Here is a 9,606-nt window from a genome sequence, read left to right as displayed (position 1 = left end):
CTAGTATCAAAAGGAGAGGGAGAACAGCTGCTATTCCCTTCCTGTGTGCCGTGCATCATTTTGGGGATGCTCTATCTATCCTGCTTTCCTTTACCTATATAACATTCTTGCCAAATCGAAAGAGCAAGAGAGACTGCTAAGAGGTTTTCCTTTACAGCAAAGTGTCAAACCTCTTTGTTACTGCAGAAGTATATTGAGAATGGATTTGGTTATTTTAGTGTTTCGGTCCCACTTTTCTCCCTCGCCTCCCAACTGCCCTCCCCTCCCAAGGTCAGAACTGGATTGCCCCAAACATGCATCCTTATTTTCCTCCATGAAAAGAAGAAGGGTTTGGATTTATATCCCCCCTTTCTCTCCTGTAAGGAGATTCAAAGGGGCTTACAATCTCCGTTCCCTTCCCCCCCAACAACAAACACCCTGTGAGGTGGGTGGGGCTGAGAGAGCTCCAAAGAACTGTGACTAGCCCAAGATCACCCAGCTGGCATGTGTTGGAGTGCACAAACTAATCTGGTTCAAGTGGCAGAGTGGGGAATCAAAACCGGTTCTCCAGATTAGCGTGCACCTGCTCTTAACCTCACAACACCACGCAGGCTTGGAAGGTGGATGGGTTAGTGGAGTCAGAGGAGGAAAGAGAAAAATTACCAGTTATTCAAAAGTGGAACAAAATTTTGTCTGTGAGCACCTTTCTTAATCAAAATTCAGACAGCACTGTGACGTGTTGGAAGTTGGGTTTTTTGTTTTTTTGCAAAAACAACCACATTCAGCCTTTGACAAACATTTAGAATTACAAACAAAAAGAGGTTTTCCGGACAGTACAGTTTTTTTTGTTTTAAAAAGAGTTAACATGCCAGGCAACACAGAAAAACCTTTTTGAATTGTGATCTCAAAGCTGCTGATGGTAAAACCAAACATAGTTACAAAACAATACATCCCCCCCCCCCCCAAAATAAATAACATAAATAAGATTTCAAATCCCTAATAGAGCATTTCCAGTTTTCTGGTACACAAAACAGCTGCCAGGGCATATCTGGTGGTCACATCTTGTGCCTGCTGGAAACATTGACCAAATTTGTCAGTAATATTGACTGATGTATGAGAAAACCGCCAGGATTTTGGTCTTCATCCAGTGTAAAGACAGCCAAGGACGTTTGTCCTCAAATTTCGGTACAAAGCCGTTGTCCTGGAGAAAAGAGTGGATAATATCTCATTAGGATTCATTTGCTTTTTTAAAAAATGCATAAATGCCAACAATGTATTTTTTCCCCTAAAAATATGGGAGTAGGGGAAAAGTTCATAAATGGCATGCAATTGACCAACCATTTCATTATCTGAAGAGTTTATTAGTCCAGGTTTGCTTCAGAGATGTGTGCCTTCATGTTTGAAGGGATGGTGACTGAGCTGTTCATGCAGGGTCTCCACAGCTGTGGCCCCATAATTATTCCTCACAAGGATTCATGTGATGCTAAGTTAATGGGATCTTAAGCATCAAGGCAAAAAAACATGCTTGTTTTTCTATGGTTTTGAATGACTGGCTATTGTCTGCTGCATGCAGATCGCCATTTCAATGCATAAGTAGATTAAATTAATGCATTGTTTTTCTTTGTTGTGCAAAGGGGGGAAGAATTTAATTCTTTCCCTGGGGGGAATTCTTTCCCTGGGGGGAAGAATTTAATATTGGGCACCGGGCGCCACCCATGCTTATATTTATCTTATATTTTAAATGTTAATGTTTAGTCAGTTTTCGCTGCTTTTATAAGTTTTAGTCTATTTATGATGTTTTACAATTGTATCCATTACATGCTGTACACCACCCAGAGCCCTTCGGGGACGGGGCGGTATAGAAGCCTAAAGTATGTATGTGTGTGTGTGTGTGTGTGTGTGTGTGTGTGTGTGTAAGTGTAAATAAATAAATAAATAGGTCCAGTGGGTTCAGGCTATACATAATTCTTCCTTAATTCAGGCTATACATTATCCTCGTAACCCTGTAAACAAGCCCAAGTAGAAAGAGAGTTATACCCTTCTAAATCCATTGAAGTCACTTGTCTTTGAAGTTGTGTAGAATAAAACACATCCACTTGCACTTTAAAGGCTAAACAGCGTTTATTCCAATATCACCTTTCTTGACTCACTCCTTCAAAACAGTTTAGGATTGCCCAGATTCATTCAGGGAGATCCGTGCAGTGGTGGGATCCAAAAATTTTAGTAACAGGTTCCCATGGTGGTGGGATTCAAACTGTGGCGTAGTGCCAATGGGGCTGGGTGGGGCACGACCGGGGTGGGGCGGGGCATTCCTGGACGGGGCTGTGGCAAGGACGCAGCCGCTGCGCTGGTCCTTGGGTGGGGAACGAATGCACGCAGGCGCAGGCTGCCACGCACGCCGGTGCACCTCCTGCTAGACTGCTTCAAGTTCTGCGCACTACTGCTGAGAGGAGGGGCGTAACTAAGGCAAAAATCACATGGCAAAATCACCCATTTGTAACCCCCTCTCGGCACACACAAATAATTAGTAACCTACTCTCGGGAACCTGTGAGAACCTGCTGGATCCCACCTCTGGCTCTGTGGCAAAAGAGGGATTAGAATCCATGCCTCTTTATTTAGATCTCTCTAACCACACTAATTTCAGAGGGATGTTAGATTGTTGGCATCAAAAATGGCACCCTGAAGGCTAACAATTTTTATTTGGTGAAGCTTGTTGCTTCAGTTATGAGGAATTGCCTTTCAGCTAGGCTGTTATTTTACTTTGCAGTTTCAGCCTTTCTGTATTTTTGGCTTTCAATCCTTTATTTATTTAAAACATTTATATCTCCTGAAAGATGAAGATTCACTCATAGTATCTAAAGAAGTGAGCTCTGGTCTGCAGAAATGTATGTGGACACAACATTTTATATGCCTACCTTTCTCGCTACTGGTAACACAGATTGGTTTACATACCGTAATTATCTTCTGCATTGTATCTACTCAACAATTTTGTTAGCTGTAAGGCAGGGGTCCCCAAACTTTTTAAACAGGGGGCCAGTTCACTGTCCCTCAGACTGTTGGAGGGCCGGACAAAAAAAACTATGAACAAATTCCTATGCACAAATGATTGTAAAATGTTTGATTTCACCTTTCAGCATTTCTGTCATGGTCTATTTTTAGAACAGTGACCAAAGTATGTCAAGTACAGGGTGGGCTCCAAATATTGTTGGGGAGGCTTTGGAATACCTTCCCCTGTAAAAAAAAAAGCAGAACTTTCCTCTTAAATTGAAGCTATTCCTATCCTAACCCAGGATCAGGTATCTTCCTGGGTTCTTTTTTTCCTCCCTAGCAGCCAGCGAATGATTCGCCAGCCACAATGGCTGATGCCAATGGGAGTGAGGCGGAACAGAAAGCCTGAGAGCAACAATACATGGAGTAGCTGAGGAGGGAAGGGGCCCGGAGCATGAGCATTGCCACATGTAAGGTTTCCAACTCTGGGTCAGAAAACTTCATGTGGAGACTTTGGGGGTGCCATCATGTAATTGCAATCAACAGCCCAAGCAATGGGGCCGGGTTCCTCCTCCTCCCTCAAGCCCCCACTGCACATGAATGGATTACCATCGCCATGGCTCATGCCTGGCGGGGCGGGATAAATGCCTTCAGGGGGCCACATTTGGCCCCAGACCCATAGTTTGAGGGACCCCTGCTCTAAGGTGTGACAAGACTCCTGTTTATTCTAACTTTACCAGCTTTCATGAGTAACATGTAGAAGAGTTTGAATTTATACCCAGCTTTTTTCAACCATAAGGAGTCTCAAAGCGGCTTACTATCACCTTCCCGTTCCCACAACAGACACCTTATGAGGGTAGGTGGAGACTAAAAGGGAGTTCAGAGGTAACCCCTGTGACTGGAACTAACCCCAGGTCCCCAACAGGCTTCATGTGCAAGGCGGAACGTGTTACATCGGAGTTCAATGCCAGATAAGAATCTGCTGCTTGAGAGTGGGAGGACCAGGGAATCAAACCCGGTTCTCCAGATTTGAGTCCCCTGCTTTTAACCACTACACTATACTGACTCTCTTGATATAAGAACCAACTCATCTCTTCATAAATGTTGGATGAAAATCCTTGGGGCGTTTTGGGGTATCCATTTCTACCGTATTTCCACAGCCCTGGAATCTAAACTCATAAGTTTAAAAAATAAATCACAAGACGGAAAAAAATCAACGACAAAAATTCAGGATGAGAAACAGTCATGCAAACCAAAACTTACCCATCCTCCGTTTTCGACAATCCACTTGGCTTGGTTGTCAACAATATAGTCTGTGATGAAGTGAGAAACCTGCTTCAGGTTTTCCACCGTCATGAGAACTCCGTGGTCTTGAAGCTTCCTGGCTAAAATTCCTCCAAACAAGAATATGGTCAAGATCCGTCCCCAGTTGGTGTGTCCATCAGCAAATTCATCGGCCATTGCACGAACAAAGATTCTGTTGGCTGCCTCTGGGGAACAAATCTCAAGTTTGTCCAGATATGGTTTCAAATTTTCTTCCACTCCCCCCTTGGAGGCGAAGACATCGCGACTTTTAAGTGAAGACACTAGCTGACTCGGCTGGGGGCTGCTCCGGACTCGGATCCCAGGCAAACATATTTCAGGTAATCTTGAACCAAGTTGTAAACATACAAAAAATCACAATTTTCCATTGGCGAGTCACCCCAGTAAGCAACAGACAGACTTTGAGCCCAGAGGTCTTCCTGCTCAAAAAGGCACGTTGCTAAGCTGAAAACTAAACTAAATCACCTCGCGGTTTCATGCCTTCAGTGGGATTTTTCTTTGCATCATCTGGGGTTTGACAAAAGCCATTACGTGGAAAGCGATGAGGAAATTGATCACGAGTTTTGTGGGTTGGGACACTTCCTCTAAAAATTATTTCCAAGTTTAGCGCAGTCCTGAGCAGAATTGCTGCCTTCTAAGGCCGTGGATGTGGCCTTAGAAGAAATAAGTCTGCTGACAACTGGGCGATCAGCGTGGCTAAAGACAGTTACGGCTCCAGAGCATGAAAAGTAAAATCCTTAGAAATGCCAACTGGCACAAAGTTGCCAAATCAAATGAGTTTTACGCATCCCATAAAACATGCAGGAAAATCCCTGGATGTTTCAGTTAAAATAAAAACTTGCCAAACCTTTGTTTTTGGAGGGAATGAGACTGTGACTCTGTTTTTAAAACTTGAGGCTCAGTCCTACGACCTGTGGTTCTCAAACTGCATCCTTCGAAACTCATGTACTTCTCAGGTGTCAGGCAGAGATTTCAGCACGGTGACTGTTTTGGCCAACTTGTTTCCTCTCTGCCCCGTGGAGGCATCAGGGGCACTCCTGAAGTGCTCTTGCCTTCCGTGGGGAAAGCTAAGACCAAGAGCAGTGGGCGTGTTGTAACTCCCTTGTACGTCAGTACAAAAAAAAAGTTCTTTGGTAGTACTTCTGTTACTCCCCGCGTGCGGCGGCTTTCTTGTACGGCCCGGTGCAGGGCGTTTGCCAGCGCCCGGGGTTCAGTTGCCAGCACGCCACGGGGGGCTCCCATTGTAACTGGCCAAATAATCTGATCTGTCCCTGCCTGGTAGAGTCATCCCAAATCAAAGCCACCATCCCAGGCTGACCCCTCCAAACATCCCCCCACCTAGCACACTTAACTTTGGACCCAAGTGGTAGAATTTCACTCCTTGTTCTCAGTTTTGGGCCATGAAGTTGAGATATGTCGTTAAAAAATGATTCATATGATTGAGAAAGTCCCAGAGTGCCATGCTAGCAGCCTAATAAATTTTTCATAGCGGCTGCTGTATTTGTTAAGATAAGCATGTCACGTTCTGAGCTGGGAAAGGGTTGAAATAACAAGAAGTTGGAAGTTCCCAGTGTTCCCTGTTTCGATAAATCATGGCACAAACAGCCAATAGCAGCACTGGTTAAAACTTGGCTGGGCGGCCTTGGCCTGCCAAGAGAATCCGATTCATGCATCTGAGCAAATTGATTAACTAACCTCCCCATTCCCACGGGAGGCCAGCAGGTGTGGGGAAGTTAATAATTCAGGTAAAGAGTCGGAGGTGGCAGGCACCCAAACCCTGGAGCTCACAAAGCGTCTGGCTCTCAGACAAAAACCGTCAGGGGTCGAAGGTCTCTTTATCGAGACCCTTGAAGGCCGGGGCTCTCCTTCCACTGCTCAGATGGCAGTTTGGTTGCAAACTGAGCAGCGCCTTCAACAATTGCAAGCTCTCTGCTTTGGAGCTTTCGAAATAAATGCTCAGTTGTAGTGGAAGTAGTTTGCACGTGCGTGTTCTCCCACAGCTGCCGCGGCCCACCACTGGCCTGACCCACCTTTAAAAAACACTTCCCAAAGAGATACTTCCCTTGTACTCACTCAGAAATGTGTTTTCCTTGGTCCTGCTGGGGTGGAAACGGGGAACAAACTCTGTGACTTCTGTCTAGGGATTGCAGCGTGTGTGTCCCTGTTTTACCTGCCTGAGCCAGGCCAGGCTTGGGTGGTGGATGGGAGAGCAGGGTTTGATTCCCCCACGCCCAGGCTGTGGAGGCTTATCTGGGAAACCAGATTAGCTTGTGTACTCCAACACATGCCATCTGGAGCTGGGTGACCTTGGGCTAATCACAGTTCTTCGGAGCTCTCTCAGCCCCACCTATTTAACAGGGTGTTTGTTGTGGGGTGGGGGGGGGGAGGGAAAGGAGTTTGTAAGCCCTTTTGAGTCTCCTTACGGGAGAGAAAGGTGGGGATATAACTCTTCTTCTTCTTCCATACCAGGTCACAAATGCCCAACATGTTACAGAATCATCGAATCGTAAAACCATACAACTGGGAGATCCCAGGAGCTTTTGTTTTGTGCTCTCCTATATCTGTTTTGGTGCAGCCAGAAAAAAGTTTAGGATTGAAGGTCATATAAAAAGGGGTGTGTGTTGTTGTTGTTGTTTTGCTGTACATTGTAACAGAATGAATTTAATTTTTTAAACATTTTCCAGACCCTAATTGGCAAACTGTGCAATGCTTCTATGCTCTTGGTGAGACTTGTGTTTCTCACGATGACCTACCATTTGCATGGCATGCACATACTGGCACATGCTCAGAGGTTACCTTGGCTTTCTGGGGTTCCTGGTGAAGCCTGGGGATCTCCTGGAATTATAGCAGAGCCCAAAAATACAGAGATCAGTTTTCCTGCAGGAAACAAGTTTTAGAGCACAGGTGTCAAACTCACGGCGTACCAGATATTCATGAACAACAATTCCCATCAGCCCTTGCCAGTATAGCCAATGCTCATGTTGGGAGGGACTGATGGAATTGTATTGCTTCATGCAAACATCTGGAAGAACCCTTGGTTTGATTTTAGAGGATAGGTTTTATCGCATTATACCCTGCTAGGAGTCCCTCCCCTCCCTAAAGCCTGTCCTTGCTAAATTCTACCCTGAAATCTCCAGAAATTTCCCAGTCATGAGTTGCCAATCATAAGCCTCATGCTGGGAAAGCACCCTCATTTGGTCTGGATTGTGGTTTCAGCAGGGCAGGTTTCAAAAGCCCTTGAAAGTCTTGTGAGTTTTAAGGCAAAATGGTGTTGATTTTTTATTGTTCTGCGGGATTCTATTTATTCGGTACACTTCTGCCACCTGGTGGCCATTAAGAGCTTTTCGGACCATGGAGTCTTTTTTGGTGGGGGCTTGTGTTGTCAAGGCACAGCTGATTTATGGTGACCCTGTAGGGCCATGGTGGCGAACCTTTGGCACTCCAGATGTTATGGACTACAATTCCCATCAGCCCCTGCCAGCATGGCCAATTGGCCATGCTGGCAGGGGCTGATGGGAATTGTAGTCCATAACATCTGGAGTGCCAAAGGTTCGCCACCACTGCTGTAGGGTTTTCAAGGCAAGAGACATTCAGGCCCCTTCTGCACCTGCAGAATAATGCACTTTCAGTCCACTTTCACAATAGTTTGCAAGTGGATTCTGCTCTTCCGCCCAATAAAACCCAGCTGCAAAGTGCACTGAAAGTGGATTGGAAGTGCATTATTCTGCAGGTGCAGAAGGAGCCTCAGAGGTGGTTTCCCATTGCCTTGGTGGTTGCCCATCCAAATTTCTCGGAGGTTGCCCATTCAAATACTAACCAGGGACAACTCTGCATATCTTCTGAGATCCAACGAGATCAGGCTATCCAGGAGTTATCCAGGTCAGAGCTGGGGCCAGGTAGGATTTTTCAAAAATTGCCAGAAACTTCATTTAAACAAATATTTTCCAAGGGGGATGGGAGGTGTTTGACTCCACTCTGTAAAGAAACGGAGCCCATTTTTGAAAGTTCACAAAGCTTTTACCATATATCATTTGGTAATGTAGGTTCTCCAGTTTCTTAGAGGGTTTGTCTGGAGGAAAATGTAATATTTCACATGTATACACTCCTATAGTGCCTTTGTTATTATTGTGATGACTGTGTGAAATAGCCCTCCTCGAGTGTCCTGTGTGACTATTAGATAATATGTTAAGGCATGATTACAGATGATTGCCACGCTTCACCCAACCCCAGTTCCCAGCCCCACCAGTGACAAAATTCAGCTCACATTTAATTGTCTTTAAGTCATCTTGAGCTGAATGGAAGGCCGACTCACATGCTTACCTCTCTCCAGCTGAAAATCAATAGATTTTAAAATGCTACCAACCTCGTTATTTGGGAGAGGGCTGTAATCTCCCCCTACTGCGTAAGGCCATCCTGGAAAAAAACACTCCTTTAGTAATTTTGTGAAGAATGGAATGGTGCCCCCAAAATGCAGCACTCACAGAGAAACTATAATTATCTGTTTGTGCTAATGGCAAGTCCTGTGGTTTGTTTTTATGTAATGATTTGGTCAGATCTCCTGCCATTAATTTCTTTCTTTCCCTTTGGCTGTATTATGGATTGTGTCCAAAAGGATTGTAGAGAGATGAAGACACCCAGGGTGGCGGTGGAGTCTTTCCTCTCCTATAAGGAGATTCAAGGCCACTTACAAACTCTTTTCCCTTCCTCTCCCCACAACAGACACCTTGGCCCCTTCCGCACATGCAGAATAATGCACATTCAATCCACTTTCACAATTGTTTGAAAGTGGATTTTGCTATTCCGCACAGTAAAATCCAGCTTCAAAGTGCACTGAAAGTGGATGGAAAGTGCATTATTCTGCATCTGCAGAAAGGGCCTTAGTGAGGTAGGTGGGGCTGAGAGAGTTCAGAGAGAATTGGGACTAGCCCCAAGGTCACCCAACAGGAACACAGGAGTAGGGAAACAACTCTGATCCTTCCTGGCCTTTTCTGAAGTTCCTGCCAGCCCAAGGAAGTGGAAGAAAGCCAGGCTCTTTGCTCTAGGACAGTGATGGCGAACCTTTTCGAGACCGAGTGCCCAAACTGTGACCCAAAACCCACTTATTTATTGCAAAGTGCCAACATGGCAATTTAACCTGAATACTGAGGTTTTAGTTTAGAAAAAACGGTTGGCTCCAAGGCGTGCGTTACTCGGGAGTAAGCTTGGTGGTAGTCGGTGGCTTTGCTTTGAAGCAACCGTGCATCTCTTCCAATGGGTGAATCACGACCCTAGGAGGGTTTACTCAGAAGCAAGCCCCATTGCCAGCAACCGAGCTT

At 45.3% G+C, this 9,606-nt stretch overlaps 1 protein-coding gene across 1 annotated transcript; it reads right to left on the bottom strand.

The window, feature by feature from the left end:
* Positions 1 to 678: 678 nt before the first annotated feature.
* Positions 679 to 4,721, bottom strand: BCL2A1 (BCL2 related protein A1). Its single transcript, XM_048482019.1, is given in 3 exon segments — positions 679 to 1,180; positions 4,232 to 4,528; positions 4,531 to 4,721. Coding segments are annotated over 3 exon segments (534 nt in total). The 5' UTR covers positions 4,660 to 4,721; the 3' UTR covers positions 679 to 1,072.
* Between the last annotated feature and the right edge of the window lie 4,885 nt (positions 4,722 to 9,606).

The sequence above is a fragment of the Sphaerodactylus townsendi genome, linkage group LG17 (genome assembly GCF_021028975.2).
Source record: "Sphaerodactylus townsendi isolate TG3544 linkage group LG17, MPM_Stown_v2.3, whole genome shotgun sequence".
Lineage (NCBI taxonomy): Eukaryota > Metazoa > Chordata > Lepidosauria > Squamata > Sphaerodactylidae > Sphaerodactylus > Sphaerodactylus townsendi.
This window is presented reverse-complemented; position numbering and strand designations above follow the sequence as displayed.